Consider the following 16,976-nt stretch of genomic DNA (forward strand, 5'->3'; position numbering starts at 1 on the left):
TTTCTGTTGCTAAAATTAATTTAGCGGTAAAACCAGATGACATATATATATATATGTATACACGATGTTAAAATCCAGCTACCCTACTTTGACAAATAAAATGGAAAAATAATGAAGTTAAATTAGAAAGAAGTGAAAAAATATAACAATTTAATATAATTTGAATTCTATATTTCTATGATAGGTAAGGCACATTTTCATTTACCGTTTCTCTCTGCACATCATTGGTTTCTAGTAGTATTATTTTTCTTATTTTATGATCTAAAACAATTGTAAGGAAAATAAAACCCATAGAACAATGTTCTGCCGTATCTGGTCAAAAAATACTGTCAGAGGAACAATAGAAAAACACATATGATTTTTTTCAATTGTTTTCCTACATTTTTCCTCGATATTCTAATTCTTTTTTTTGGTGTGTATCAGGATTATCATTAATCACCTAAATAAAACGCAACACAAAAAATGACCCTGTAAAATTTTCACTGCAACGGTGTTTAATTCAAATCTCAGTAGTAACACGTTCAAGAACAGGGGAAAAAAATCAAAACAGCCCCTTTTCTTTTTTCAAGTGGAGTTGTCTCCATTTGGGAAGGTTTGCAAATTGGTCCTTGGAGATTCCGAATATTTTGCCGAAGTCTTTATCGCTGAGATGTTTCTGGAAAAAAAGCAAGGATAAGAATGTGGTAAAATTATTTGATCACTTCCAAGTCAGATAAAGGTGTACTAACTAAGGCACAGGGGCCATTTGCGGCCCACCATCCATTTTTTGGCGGCCCGCAGTATACATTAGAATCTTTACTTGTAAGATCATGCGTTTTATACACTTTTCAGCGTTTTTATATGACGAAAATTGCAAGATAGATTTTTATAGTTTTAGATACATAAAATTCTTCTGAAACTGATATCTTATAAAAACAGTTACAATATAAATAGGACATGTACCGGCAATACACGTATGTTGGTGTTATTGGTACAATGGTATGAAAAGTATGTGAAAACTTCAAAATTAAATTTAAAGATTTGACCAATACAATATGAATTATCTTGATTCAACTTTATGGGTTGGCTATACGATACTGTATCACATCATTTGGGGGTTGATACCAACAAGCGACTGGATCGTTTTTTGTTTTCCTTTTCCTCTAAGTAAAAAAAAACACCCTAGTTTTCATGGGGTTGTTTTGACAATTTCAATCCAATTTTGGGGGTTGTTTTTACAAAACAATTACAGAATACATCAGTGTTTAAATCAAAATTGATTGGTTGCCCTGATTTTTGAGGGGTGGGGGCTGTTTTATCCAATACAATTTGGGTTTTGGTAATAACCAACCTGATTTTTTATGGTTTGAAGAAAAGGGATTTTCTTTTTTTTTCAACACAAAAATATTTTTGCAGTAGTCAGTTTTACATTTGAGATCATTCAAAATACTACCTCTTAAAGGAACACTGTAATATTTGACCACTAAATGTAGAGGTATTGTGTAGTGCAGCTGAAAGCAAGTGCTACACAGCACAAACACAAACAACAAAGACTTAAAGTGACCAAACTGCCTCATTTTTCTATTTTTTATCTAGCCTTTCCAAAGTATTTTTTTTTCCGGGTACCCTAAACAGCAAGCTGGCCAACAATCATGTCAGCTTCCTCTAGGTGAGCCTCATTGTTCTATAAAATAAATACAAATTTCTTAACCTATGCGTTTTTTAAAAAAATGCATGTTTATATAATAGTTCATATATTGTTGTGTACTATTCAAATCATTACTGTTTTTTAAATGAATGAAGTTTCTTTTTACCAGTAGGGGGCGCTAAAAATACAAAATGTCTCTTTAAACACAGATTGGTTCATAACTTATTCTACAAACACAAAATGTGGTACAGTATAAGATTCGTCAGGGATCATTCAACATAATATGCTTTGGGTTGACTTTCCACTTTAATTAGAAGGATTTATATAATATGATTATTCACCTTTCATCGTTTATTTTTTTATTTAGTTAAAATGGCCGCAAAATACATGAAAGTAGGCTATTTCATTTGAAAATCACCTTGATTCCAGCCCAAAAAAACTATTGTGATCCAAGGAATTACTGTCTGTTTAGAAAAAAAAACACCACTAGGAGGAGCTAAATAATCAATAATATCCTTTTAAAACAGACATTTTTTTTCCATCTGTGACTTTGACAAAGATCAGATCACAATTGGTGGTATTTCATACAGGAATATGAGAAATCCCAAAATATTCTGATACTTTTTTATACCTCTTTAAATTCATTAGCTCATTTCATTAGCTACACCGCTTATCCTCAGTAGGGTCGCGGGGGTGCTGGAGCCCATCCCAGCAATCATCGGGCAGTGGGCAGGGGACACCCTGAACTGGTTGCCAGCCAATCACAGGGCACACTGGGACAGAACTCACTCGCTCATTCACACCTAGGGACAATTTTGACCGGCCAATTCACCTGAAATGCATGTTTTTGGAAGTTCCAAAAACACCTCTTTAAATTGTAGTTTAAAAATATATCTAATGACTAAAACACAGGAGTCAAACAGGCGGCCCGAGGGCCAGATCAGGCCCGCTAAGGGATTGAATCCGGCCAGCGAGACAACGCTCAAAGAAGCGCAAGAGAAAAACGAGCTGCAGGTTGAAATATGTCAACTTGATGTTGCCAAAGCCAGGTGCCTCGAACAAAGACACTGTACTTGTATTTTTTTTTCTCTCGCTCTCTCTTTTCTGCAGCCCTTTGAGACTCCTTGTGATTAAGGGCGTCACAAATAAACATGACATTTCAGTTTTTTTTTTTTTAATTCCCTACACAAAATAAAAGGCCAAAAATAGAATTAAAAAGAATAGAGAACTCATGCGAAAAAAAATCAATCATTTAATAGTGAATACATCAGTAATCGGATAAGGCTGCACTTAAAGGTGCAGTGTGCATTATTTAGTGACTTCCAGTGGTTAGAAAAATGTCATTCATATTAAAAAATACGCCAAAAAAATGAGCCTCACTTAGTTGGAGATGACATGACCCCCAAAAAACCAAAAACCTGGCTAAAGACTGAGCAAAAAAATATAAAAAGAAAATGGTGCTTTGTGGTCACTTTGTGTCTCCATCATTTCCATCTTTATAATTTTTAACACTCGTTTTCTGTTGCACGACAGACTACTACAACATCAAATGGTCACATAATACACACTGCTCATTAAATTTTCTCATTAAGGCAGGGCCTCACAACTATAATCCTGAGGGCCGCTAATGGCGGGGTTTTTTGAGACCCTTGCGCTACACAATCCAACAACATCTAGTCAATTATTACGCATTGTGCCTTTAAGTGGCCTTAATATCCTTCCTTTTTTTCTGTATCACAGGATACGTTTTGGAAACGTATGCCAATAAACAAACCTCTTTCTGGGCGGGGTCCACGTTTCTGGGGAGCTCGCTAGCGAGCTTTTTGACTAAAACCTCAGCGGGGAAGCACTCGAAGTAGGCGTCATTTTCCGCGCCGCTGTAAACCTACAAAGCAGTGAAAACAAGCGCTTCGATCAACTCGATAAACTAGCAAATATCCGAGCGTACGGCACGTCCATACATCGATCATGTTTGAAAGGTTTCCTAGCTCCCTCTTCAGTTCCTCGTAGCTCTTCCCCTCCTGCCGTTTCCGTACAAGGCGATTCATCAGGCACACTTTCACAATCTGATAGAATTTTTCAGGAAAACGTTGCTTACGCTCCATTTGTGAGGATCCCAGGATGGGAACCAGCCGATGAAGGTGTTCGGTTCGAACCCCTGCTTGACCAAGAAGATAGGGGTACTGGGATCTCGGTCGCCGGGGTGTGTGCGCAGGTATTCCTGACAGGTTACCACCGCTTCCTTGCGTTCCACTCTGTTGGCCTCCTTGCCGATCCATAGAAAGACCTAGCGTGGAAGGAAACGCATGATGCCCAGGATGTTCAATTACAATTTGAATGTGTTTTTAGTGATCGGGAATATGTGTTTTATAGCTATTTTGGGTTATCTTGGCTGATTTTGGCAGGCCAGGAACGCATGAATCAGTTTGCCGTCATTTCTTAAGGGGAAAATTAGTTCTAGATTCAAGCTCGATCTGGGTAAAAATTCATCTTGTATGTAGAGAGGCCATGTCACGAAACGGAGCGGGTCCCGCCCCTGGACACCGGCTGAGACGCATTGGACTGATTGCTCTTGGAGTACTTAAGCGCGCTCCTTTGTACTGTGCGTTGCTGGAACGTTTGTTAAACCTGGTTAAACTCTGTGAGATTTCTGTTAAAACCTGTTAAATGCCTAGTTCTGTGAATCTGTCCGTATTTGATCCTGTTTTGTTTTTTGGTCTGATCCGTTTGTTTTTGACAACTTGTCTTTTGTTTTGATTTCTAATCCACTCCGCGACCATTGATCCCCGGATCGAGTGTGCGCACCCTCCTCATCCTTCCCCCAATAAATAGTGAGTACGTCTACGCGAATGGGTCCTTTTTTCCTGTTTCCCGCTCCGTTTCGTGACAGGCCACTGTTCAACAGACCCCTGCAAAACGGCTACCCCGCCTTACGATGATGTCACCTTACCGTGTGGAATAAGATTTTTTTCGGCCCCTCTTTACATCATTTTCCCAACCAAATGACAACAAATAATTTCACATGCCCAAAAACGTATACAATTTGTAAGTATCTAGAATTATGTCTCCAAGATGCCTATCTGCTATTGCCTGATGTCATATAAAATGCTGGTATGCTATTGGTTTTTTGGCAGAGTATCATGAAAATGCCTGTATGCTATTGGCTGCTCCCTCCCACAAAGCCCGTCGCTCTTCATTTAGTTCAGAATCTTGTGCTTAGTAAAGGCGTACAATCCTGTATTTTCTGTCCTGTATTTATTCGCTGTGGCTCCCAAGGCTTGGGGTGATGCTTAAGTGAGAAGAAAAAAACATGATAACCATGGAAACAATGCTGTGATTATCAAGAAAATATGAAGAAGGCACCCGAATGGCTACCTTCGCTATGTTGAATTGCTGTAATCCATCAACGACTTGTACAATTCTTAAGAATAATGAGGCAGTTAAAGCAAGGAAGTCTTCTAAGGGCATGACAATCCTCGAAAGTGGAAAGAAGTTTTAAAACCGGTTTTATTTTTAATCCACCGTTGCTCATATGTAATACGAGTCACTCGTGTTATTATCATAAGTATGAAGTTTATTTTGTTTTCAAAAGATTTACGTTGGGTATCAGGTACTATATGATTTATTAGCGACACTATTATAAGTTTGAAATGTAATTTCCTTGTTTTCTAATTTTCTGTCACAAACCCCTCCTCCCTTCGGAAGAAGAAAACCACTCGCGCCCCGCCAAAAGACTAAAGTGTCTTATCTGCGTGATTTCTGTGTAATGTCATTATATGACAGCTTAATTTATTTGGCCTCATGCGGTCTGCTGCCAAACTTTTTAAATATATTATGCCCATCGGTATTTCCTTGTATAACACAGTGGTCGCAGTGTAGCTGGTTCCCACGTATACTTTGATAAAGTTCCTCGTCTTAGCTTTCAGTTTCCTCTTTATCCCTGTCTCTCTCCGCCGGTCTTCTCATCCCCGTTAATTATTTTTTAATGGGGTCCCTGAGGGTTTGCAACACCTCGTCTACACTTCATACTCATTTTCTCGGCTATGCTTGTTCAATGCGTGGATGTTTTACCACTGAGAGCACACTCTACCAATGAGCGCCGCTGCCCCCTTAAGTAGTGGAGGTGCAATTGCACTTTATTCTAGGACGGTAAGAAAAAAAAATGTTCTTAGATGTCAAACGCGTCCCCCAGGGGGGCTTGCCGAATTATTTGAGGCCAAAAACATGTAACAGTGGTGGGCACTTAAAAGCTTTCTCCCTTTGGGATCATGTTTATGTATGATATTATTGTATTGTTCAGCTGCTTTTTGTTTTTTGCAATTTTTTTTTTTGTTCTCTGTTGTTAATTAGCAGTTGGCGCTGTCTTTTCGTGCACTGTGCCCGAATAAACATCACTCATTGGATGTCAAATCCTGGGAGGATCCCTCCCTACCTGGTCCCAAGTGTCTAGTAACATGACGTCATCTTCACTGAGGTCGTCCTGTATGAAGTGGGCCACTTCGGTTACCACGAGTTGGCCCGTTTTGTTGGAGCATTCGAAAAGGCGAGGCTCGTAGTCCGGAACCGTCTGCTCAGGTCTACAAATACACACGAAATACTATTAACACGAGCATTAAAATTGCATGATTCATTTGTGGTTAAAAGTCATAAAATGGCCACTAGAGATCTGGCACTATAACATACCAGTCAACCTCCACGGCTCCATGCCCGTACAAACTGTCGTATTTTCCCGTACAAAATACAAAACAATCGTATACCATATTTTTTTTTTTTTCAGAATGATGCATGATGGAAAATCCCCAGGCGGCAGACACATGCGCACTGTAGCATCAAACCGCTCGCTTCGTTTGCAACGAAAAAAACAATACTGAGATAGAGGCTTCCGCGGCGAACTCCTTTGACTTGATTGATTTGCCGTTTCGTGATAGTGGGTGCGTCGCGGTGGTTAGCGCGTGTGCGGCACAGTTATGAGGTCATGGGATCAAATCCAGCTACCAACCTTCCTGTGCGGAGTTTGCATGTTCTCCCCGTGCTTGTGTGGGTTTCTTCCGGACGCTCCGGTTTCCTCCCACATTCCAAAAACATGCATGTCAGGTTAATTAGCCGGTCCAAATTGTCCCTGGGTGTGAATGAGCGAGCGAATTGTCTGTCCCTGTGTGCCGTGGACTGGCTGGCAACCAGTTCAGGGTGTCCACTGCCCAAGGATGGCTGGGAAGGGCTCCAGCACCCCCCGCGACCCTACTGAGGATAAGCGGTGCAGATAATAGATGGATGGATGATAGTCGGTGTATACCGGATGGTACCCATCATTGACAGATTTGCGTATTTCCGTACAGATTTCCTTGTACGTTGTACTCGTCTGCATAAAAAACCTACTTTGTGAGGCAAAACCGTACAGGTTGACAGGTATGCTATAAGTGTACTCCAAAAATCAATCGGGCAATATATGTTTATAGGCCTCTTGACGATACAGGCAAAGGGTATTATTCAAAGTAAAGAACATATCAGAATGTAAAACATACGGGCATCACCCTGGCTTATTGGTCGCTATTGGACACACTTACTAATAATGGCAGATGATTTTACTCGTTCGTATTTATTAACTTGATATACAATTTAAATATATACAGTGGCTTACGAAACTATTTGGCCCCCTTGAACTTTGTGACCTTTTGCCACATTTCAGACTTCAAACATAAAGATATAAAACTGTAATTTCTTGTGAAGAATCAAAAATAGGTGGGACACAATCATGAAGTGAAACACACTTTATTGGATATTTTAAACTTTTTTAACTACTAAAAAACGAAAAGGTGGGTGTGCAAAATTATTCAGCCCCATTGAGTTAATAATTGGAACGCCACCTTTTGCTGCGATTACAGCTGCAAGTTGCTCGGGTTATGTCTCTATCAGTTTTGCACATCGAGAAACTAATATTTTTGCCCATTCCTTCTTGCAAAACAGCTCGATCTCAGTGAGGTTGGATGGAAAGCGTTTGTGAACAGCATTTTTCAGTTCTTTCCACAGATTCTCAATTGTATTGAGGTCTGGACTTTGACTGGCCATCCTAAAACCTTCATATGTTTTTGGTGAACCATTCCATTGTAGCTTTTGCTTTAAGATTTGGATCATTGTCTTGTTGGAAGACAATTCTTCGTCCCAGTCTCAGGTCTTTTGCGGACTCCATCAGATTTTCTTCCAGAATGGTCCTGTATTTGGCTGCATCCATCTTCCCATCAATTTTAACCATCTCCCCTGTCCCTGCTGTAGAAAATCAGGCCCAAACCATGATGCTGCCATCACCATGTTTGACTGTGGGGAAACATAGCGTCTCGCATTGTTGCCCAAAAGTTCGATTTTGGTCTCATCTGACCAGAGCACCTTCTTCCACATGTTTGGTGTGTATCCCAGGTTCAAACTTTAAATGACACTTTTTATGGATGTCTTTAAGAAATGGATTCCTCCTTGCCACTCATCCATAGAGGCCAGATTTGTGCAGAATACGACTGATTTTTAAGGGATCCTCACTGAACTTCTGGAGTTTGCTGCACTGAAAGTAAAGGGGCTGAATAATTTTGCACACCCACTTTTTCATTTTTTATTTGTGAAAAAAGTTTAAAATATCCAATGAAGTGTGTTCCACTTCATGATCGTGTCCCACTTATTGTTGATACTTCACAAGAAATTACAGTTTTATATCTTGTTTGTTTGAAGTCTGAAATGTGGCAAAAGGTCACAAAGTTCAAGGGGGGCCAAATAGTTTTGCAAGCCACTCTATACAGTACATATTTTTGCCACATATTTTGCAACATACTTATAGTGTAAGAAAAAATATTTATTTTTAAATAATAAAGAAACTTAAAAAAAACTATAATTTATTCATTTGTATTTAGTTGTTTTTATACAATTATTTGATTTATGTCTGAATTACTTATATATACCCTATTTATCACGTATAAGGAGCCCATTGTGTATAAAGTGCATGACTGAATTTTTGTTTAAAAATTGGTTAAACACTTTGTTTCACGTTTTCTCAGCTCAAACTAAGGAATGTAAGTGACAAACTTTTTTGAATACGTGCAGCCATGATTAAATTAATTTATTGACATTGAAAACTATGAACAAAATACAAACAAATTACAATGTAGTTTTTTTAATGTCCTTCAAAGTCAGATTTATCACTAGATACTCAAAGGTGTCATTTCCGTCATCGTGCCTTTTTGCGTTTGTTATTTATTTCTTTCAGGACAACTTTCTTTTTTCTCCGTTCTCTAACATTCAATTCTGGTACTGCGATAATGAGATCCAATGTAATGCCTTTTCCTATGTCATTTAAGGCGCCCGCTTTGAGACTGGGAGGTCGGTGGTTCGCGCCCCGGCCGAGTCATTCCTAAGACTTAAAAAGTGGTCGGCGGCGCCCTCTGTTGGCTGCGGCTGCATAGGCTCGCTACAACGGGTCAGGTGCAATCGACATTTCGTTCTGTGTACATTGTTACACAGAATGACAATACAAGGAAATTATTATTATTATTATTATTATTTATATCAGGGGCCAGCCATCACTGGGCTGTCGACCAGTACCGGGCCATGGGTGCAGACAGAAAGAAATAAAATTTGCCTTATTTATTGCTTATGCAATATTTTTTCGAGCATACAAGCCCCCCAAAAACTTGGTTTGCCCGTTATACACAAGGTTTTACAGTAGTATATTACCGTATTTGATCAATAACTGATTAGTTGACAGACACCGCTGACCACATTTGCTCACTCTTGGATGCAACAGGAATCAAACCCGGATCGCGGCACGGGGGGGGAGATTTTTTAAGGGTTATTGTTCTGTCTTCTTTATTCATTATCCATTATCCGTTATCAGTCAGTTCATAATACGCTGCAAAGCCTAGGAGCCGAGACTCTTACTCTCAGCCATAAGGCCAAGCTAAGGTCCTAGCCCTAAAGCCTTGCTGCGATCATTGCGAATGCACCGTTCCCGGAGGTACTGCAATGCCGGGCCGATGCGTGGAGTGGACAGAGCAGTGTCAAATTCTAACAACTAGACAAAAAGGATTGTTGATGATATAGAAAAGGCATTTCATCTTATATCATCATCAAACTATTTTTACTCGCTGTGCCACGGAGTCCATCCTTTTATTGGAGCATTATGGGAAAAAATTCTGCCAAAACTGCATTGTACACCGTGGCATCTAAGAGTGACGATGAGATAAAATCCAATTCCTTGTCCTATGTCATCTAAAGCTTTAGTGGTCTAGTAATTACACAGGGAATTCAGGCTTATTATCATTTTCATTACTAATATTATCATTGTCATGATTATTATTTTCAATGTAATTGTTGGGCCGGGCCACGAAAATATTGTTAAGCCGGTCTTTGGTACAGAAGAGGTTGAAGATCCCTGATTTATATCACTAGTGGCCTACTGATTAGGTTAGATTTGGTGCTCTCATTGCCGTGACCTGGGTTCGGAACCTGTTGCACCCAAAGTTTTCTGATTGTGGTCAGCTTTTCCACTGATCAATTTTTGCACCAACACAGTAATATTCTAGTGTAAAACCTCATGTATAATGTGCACCAAAAAATGTGCTTCCTGAACTAGTAATACGGTGCTTACAGGACACAAGTGGAAAGTCAAATACCAGGACAAACTGCCTTTTTCATTCCCATTTACCTCATATCGGTGGCATACGGAGCCTGTCCTCCGAGGATCTCCCAGAATTCTAAAGGCTCGTGCCCCTCGGCGACGATCTGCCCGTGTATACCCTGCAAGTTGTGGCCAATAGCACAGCAGATCTCTTTTGCCATGTGCCTCTCATCTCCGCTTGCTCCCTAAAACCACTAAAAGCCCTTAGATCCCCGTGGCCAACATTATTACATTGCAGAGTTTGCTACTTACCTTTCCACACCATAGATAAAGTCCGTTCTCACTTTGGAGGAAAAACACGTCGTTGGAGTTGAGAGACGATGCCAGCGGCGGCACCTCGATGGCTTTCGTGTTGTAGGGCTCGTGACCATAAACTTGGAAGAGACGTACCTGTTGTGGGTCGAAAAGTCCTTTTCTAGAAGAGCCCCCCTGAAACAGAAAGGGGACAATACAAATTACAGTGTAAGGTGATGTTTTCCGGTGATCGGCTCTTTGCTCTTCCTGGTGCTTGAGAATTAGCTGCCGGTGGTTATTTCAGATCAGATTCAGATTTACTTTATTGTCATTCGTATACACGTGTATACAGAACGAAATGTCGATACATCTGACCCGCACAGTTACTTTGAACGTCAGCCGGGATAGATAAGATTAACCATGTCTTCGTCAGAATTTTAGCGCAGCAGTTCGTCATCTCGCGGTTCGATGCCACTTCCAGTTGTTAAATGGTCCAGTTTATTGTCCAGAGAGCGAACGTTGGAGAATGGACGGGAGAGGCATTTAGCCTTTAGCCTAGCTGTTAACACGGCCCGACAACCTCGCTTCCCCGTCCGGCGGTCACGCCCTGTCTTGCCACTCTGCTTCGCTGCTTTGTAGGCCGCTGGGTCTTGTTGACATAGCAGTCCGTGGCTAATAAACACTCCCGAGTGGTCGTAGCACCGAGCGCTTGATGTCTGGATGATCACATATCCAGCAAAAAAAAAAACTGCGATCGTATCTTAATCTGCAGTTCGAGCCGACTTTGTGCGCCGTCAAAACTGAGTCGAAGACTGGGTCTTATGGCCGACGTGTAAAAAACTGTTGCGAGCCGATGCAGCCGCAGCCGAACGAGGGCGCCGCCATGATGTGAAACAAAGAAACCAAAAGAATTTTTCTCTTTGCCGATGATGTCAAAATGATCTCTCCAGGGAGCAAATTTGAATACCTTCGTCGATACCTCCACCAAGTCTGGAGATGGTCAAACTTTTTGGATTTATGTCTCAATGTTTACAAATTCAGTCATCTGGCAATCAGCTCCCAACCAACTATTCCTCTACACTTCAAGCCTGATACCATGCTCCTACCAGAGACAGACCAAGCAAAAGACCCGAGCATCGTTGTCAATTTGTCCTTTAAGCCCACAGTGCACTGCATCAATGCGGAAAACAAGGCTCGTGGGATCCTGTTCCGATTTACTGGTCGTTTGAGACAGTGTCAGTTGACATCTTCATGGTGAGACATATTCTTGAATACTGAGGCCAGGCATCTTGTCTGTACCTAGTAAAGGTCATCAAACATCTCGAACGAGTTTAGGGACTGATGACTAAAATGGTCCAGGGGTTCCGCAACTTACGAGCAGCGGTAGGAGAGCTCGTAGAGACTTAACCCTGCTTACAATATCCTCGATGGCAATGTGGATCTCCCCCAAGAGCTGTTCTTCACACCTGCACTGCAGAGAAGGCAGTCACCCCCAGAAGATGCAGCTGCCACAGTTCCAGCTTAACTGGAGAAAGGGGTCGACTGCTGTTCGTGTTGCTGGACCATGGAACAATTTCCCTCAAGAGGTCGTCAACAAGCCAAAAACCAAGCAATCCAAAGAGCCGCTAGACAAATACTCAACGGCACCCTCTAGCAAAACAGTCCCGCCCACCCTACCGCTTTCCATACCCCTCCCTTTTCTTCTTCTCACAACCTATACATGGCTCAAGCCAATTGTGCTTATCTTATTGCCCCCTTTTCCAGCTACAGACACTATCAAAAAGAGGGAACTTCGAAAGAATCCACATTAATCCCCTAAAACCCTCCTCTTGGGTTATTGGAGTGCTTACGGCTCCTGATAAACTGAACCACGACTGTGATGGATAGAACCACAACGGTCTACCTGAGCTGCCGCACTAGGCCCACTGTTGGGACAGAACCACGCCTGTGTTGGACATCTTGAAGATTGCACACCAGGCATCTGCAAGTGTGCATCTGAACAACAATGACCTAGTTTCAAGAAAATGACCATCCCTAGATTAGGTTTAAATCGCCAAAGTGTTAGCTTGTAATCAAAATGTTTGTGATTTGTCTATGTGTGATGATTTATTACTGTTTTATTGTGGTGTGTTTGATTTAATCACACACATTTTGGCCTTTGTTTTGATAAAAGCTGCAAGAACCCTGCCATAAGAGGAGGTCACGTTGCAGGTTCGAATTACAAGCTTCTGGTGGTCGATGACGCCACAAGGCTTTTTAAAGATGCTTGCGCTGTCCCGTGCAAAAGTCTCTCAACCAAATCACTCTAAAAAGAGAGCACCCCAGATGAACAAAGAGACCCTCCCTTTCTTGCATATAAGGTACTTTGGGACAACAACAAAAAAGAGACATAACTGCAGATTGATACTGGGGTCAATCTTTTTAAACACACCTTAGGAAATCTTTGCTCAATTCTCTCATTAGGTGTGGACACTCTTATTGTGAAGGGGAGGGGGAGGCCCTGACACAATGCTTAGTCATGGTGAGTTACCGCTTCATCTCAAGTTTGACTTTATTATACTAAAAGCGAGCGATTGTTTGTACTACCTAAACACGGCTAATTGTGTGTGGTTTCGTGCATTTGTTGTAAAAGCCGTTTGATGCCGCTAGTTAAAGTATGTTGTTATCGTCAGAAGGTAGCTCTTTGACTCTCATTAAAATGAACGCGGACCATTTTTCTAACTGTTGTTTCCCAAAACGCTTCACAAACACTCATCAAATATAACATTTTCACTGTTTTTAGTTTCAATATGTAACCGGTAGTGTTAACAAGCGAAATAAACCCAATTGCTGCATGTGGTTGAGAGCGGTTAATAAAATCTTACTGAATGGTTCGTAGTGATTTCGCTGCAGTCCTATTCCGTGTACATACAACATATTTACAACATGAATTTCACACTCTCTCTCTTTACCCATATTCTATATGGTGTAATGTATACAGGGGGGTATACTGTATACGTTTTTTTAAGCATTTTTGAAGGGGCGGCGCTACTTCTCGGATTTTCAGTTTTTGCGGGTGGTCTTGGTCCCCATTAACCGCGATAACCGAGGGATTAATGTATGTAGCTCCTTCAGAAAAAAACAAATATGAGACGGATTATTTTTAGTTGACCTCTGCTGTCCTCTTGTGGGCAATTTGGAGTAACTGCAATTCAATTACACAAAAGAAACTTTTTTCTCAACCAAGTACACTACAACAGTAATCCCTCGCTGTATCGCGGTTTACTTTTCACGGTCTCACTACTTGGCGGATTTTCATTGTGTTATGCATTATGATTTGCTAAACAATTGCCCACCCCTTTACTGCCTGTATCTGCTTGTGTGTCAATAACGTTGCGGTCTACGTTGGACACAAACAGCTAGAAAACCTACGTTATGTACACGCAAATGTTTGTCAATTTCGGGTTCCTCAAAAAGCCATCATGTCAACAAAATGCTCTGGACTCACAAAAGCACCAATAAGTAAAAGCTTATTGCTGATAAAGTTGGAGATGAAGGTAAAAGCATTTTTACGCCACATTTTTGTAGTCCCCAAAACGTCCACATGATGGCGACAGAATAACCTCTGAAGTAAGAAGTGTCCTGAAAAGATTTTCAACAGTATAGTGCAGGGGTGGCCAACCCGCGGCTCTCGAGCCGCATGCGGCTCTTGAACTAGTTTCATGCGGCTCTTTAGGAGCTGTTATAAACTGGTTTAATGCGGCTCTTTCGAAGCTGTAACATGACAGGCATCAAGAATGTTTAGCCGGCACTGTAATTTGCCTTCCCTACAGCTAGATGGCACTCCGACAATGAATGTCTGTTTTAGTGACGTAAAACGAGCCACGAGAAAATATTTGTTTGACAAAATGTATTGTAGTCAATTTATGTGAAATAACCTCTCGAAATGGCAGGTAAAAAGGCACAGCCAAACTAAAATATGAAGAAGAACACAGGACGTTTTTGCCAGAATGGGAGAGTTTATATTATTTTATTGAACGTAATGGCAAGTCTATCTGCCTTATACGATACGTAACACGGCATTGTTGTGCCCTTTTCCGACTCCTATGCAAATTCATCCCACCCTGATCGTATTCTATATAAAACGCTTATTAAAACAATAAAGCGAGCTAATTATAATAATTGGGAGATACTAGTCTATATAACGTGTTTATTTAAACAATAAAGCGCGATCGTATTTTACAAAATGCGTTTGATAACGCGGATGGAAAAGTCACCAACGTCACTGTACGCTATGATTTCCGCAATCACAGCTAATTGTACACAAATAATATTTATTTGATTTACTATAATATCTGTATGTAATGTCTTTTTATTGTGAATGAAACCCTGGTTGCATTGGATCCCGCGGTGTAAACAAATCATTGTTGTTTTTTTCATTTAAAATCGGAGGGGGGGGGGGATTTTGCATAGGAGTCGGAAAAGGGCACAACCGGCAAACAAACTAACTGCAAGAGCTACGGATGGAGCGCCAGCCATCATCGGATCAATGAACGGGCTTGTGGGACTGTACAAAGCTGATCAAACATTTCCAGACCTTTGGGATTTCCACTGCATCATCCACAGGGAGCAACTCGTGTCTAAATCACTCAAATTTGACAACGTCATGAAACCTGTGATGGAAATCGTCAACTTCATCTGCACTCATGCGCTTAACCGGAGGATATTCAGGAAAATCATCGCTGAACTGGACCAAGGACTTCCAGGTGACCTGCCGCTGCACTGCACTGTGAGGTGGCTGTCAAAAAGCCAGGTACTATCTCGCTTCTTTGAGCTTTTGGATCCAGTGAAACTGTTCATGGAAGAGAAGGACAAGGACTATCCCGAGCTCTCAGACCTCAAGTCGATAATGGATCTGGAACAGTGCTCGCAATGTTAACTGTTGAAAATTATTGATATTATCATGTTGGTGTGGTTATTTTCATCAGATCTAGTCGAGTAGAGATTTGCGTATACGTGCGTACATGATTAAAAGATGTTTATGTGTATAATGTGGCTTTTTAGTAAGAAAGAAAAAAAATAATCAACTCGCCCCCGTTAACAACTATGATGTGGCTCTTTGTAGTAACACAGACGAAAAATTGGCTCTTAGTCGCTGAATGGTTGGCCACCCCTGGTATAGTGCAACACAATATAGCAGCAAGATTAACCTTGAAATGATAACTTGAAAGTACAGAAGTAATTCGTAAAAAAATGTCAATAAGGTCTCGTACTTTTATTTTTTTAATGCTTGAGAATGTAAATAGGGTTTGTGATTTTGTTGTGTAATAAACAGATACAGTACTAGGATTGCTTTGCTGTGGAATGCTCTGCCCTCTGAGATTCTATCTGCAACATCAGGGGAACTGTTTAAATCTAGGCTTAAAACACACTGTTATTACAAATGACGATATCTTGTGTATTAATTGTTATTACAAAAACCATTGCAGCCTGGTTATCCTGGAAGGGGGACTACCTCATGTGCGATCCCCCTTCTCAAGGTTTTTTCATTTTCCTCATGTTGAGGTTTTTGAGTTTTTCCTTGCCCTCATGTAGATTTTAGATCAGGTGATGGTGTGATAATAATCTGTACTTTGCAATAATGTGTGTTCTGTGCAGCCCTTTCAGACTCCTTGTGATTAGGGCTACACAAATAAACAGGACTCGACTGGACTTTGGCCTCAAGCAGATAAAACTCCCCTTGTAACAGGAAGAAAAAAAACAATATTTACTGTATTCATACCTCAAATATGACCATCCTGCCTTGGAAAATGGTCATAAAGTGTTTGGGCTCCTTCCCCATGGTGACTCTAACTTGAACCGGGGCCCCACCGAACATGTGATCCATATCGATAGCGTGAAGCGCAGACGCCGCCATCTCAACCTGCGTGGCGTGGCGGCCCTAAAACGACGATCCGTGGTTGGAGATGATTCCAAATACCGAAGATGTGGCGAAACAAGAATGAGGGAGTATTCACCTGCCATAAATACAGCAAGTAGTTCTGTTTGTTGTTAACCAAGTACGAGTAGAGGATAAGGTAGCAGTCGCCTCCGTAGAAGTAGCCGTGACGTTGAGGGTCAACGGGTACCAGTTCCACGTTCTCGATTCTCCAAACCTGATTATAATAACCAGCGTGTTATAATGTTCAATTTGAGATGATTTCAATGCCTATACCATGTTATCTAAAGGCACAAATGTCAAACCTGTGGCCTGCATTTCTCCTGAAATGATCTTGGTACATTACCAGGAATTGTTGAGTATTTTTTCACTTTCACGAAAAAAGTTTTTTGCACTTTATCTTATTGTATTTCAATCCATCAATATAAAAGGACATTTCAGTTTAGTGAATGGTAGAAATTTTATATTAATATTTTTTTCTTTGTAAAACTGAGCCCACTTGTGATAAAATAAACATTTTTGGCATTAATAGCGCCTAATAG

General features: G+C 40.8%; 1 protein-coding gene across 1 annotated transcript in view; it reads right to left on the minus strand.

Moving 5' to 3' along the window:
• Window positions 1-463: 463 nt before the first annotated feature.
• The window catches only part of avil (advillin), a 32,214-nt gene continuing 15,701 nt past the window's right edge, over window positions 464-16,976 (minus strand). Inside the window, exons 12-20 of the mRNA XM_088338588.1 lie at window positions 16,514-16,651; window positions 16,279-16,437; window positions 10,536-10,712; window positions 10,311-10,468; window positions 6,060-6,204; window positions 3,726-3,914; window positions 3,589-3,648; window positions 3,402-3,512; window positions 464-655 (exon numbers count right to left, since the gene is read on the minus strand). Coding sequence (XP_088194714.1) covers window positions 542-655; window positions 3,402-3,512; window positions 3,589-3,648; window positions 3,726-3,914; window positions 6,060-6,204; window positions 10,311-10,468; window positions 10,536-10,712; window positions 16,279-16,437; window positions 16,514-16,651 — 1,251 coding nt within the window. The 3' untranslated portion in view covers window positions 464-541. The remainder of the gene's footprint in view (window positions 656-3,401; window positions 3,513-3,588; window positions 3,649-3,725; window positions 3,915-6,059; window positions 6,205-10,310; window positions 10,469-10,535; window positions 10,713-16,278; window positions 16,438-16,513; window positions 16,652-16,976) is intronic.

Source organism: Urocampus carinirostris, chromosome 6 (genome assembly GCF_059441175.1).
Source record: "Urocampus carinirostris isolate Australia breed hairy pipefish chromosome 6, RoL_Ucar_1.0, whole genome shotgun sequence".
Taxonomy (NCBI): Eukaryota; Metazoa; Chordata; class Actinopteri; order Syngnathiformes; family Syngnathidae; genus Urocampus; species Urocampus carinirostris.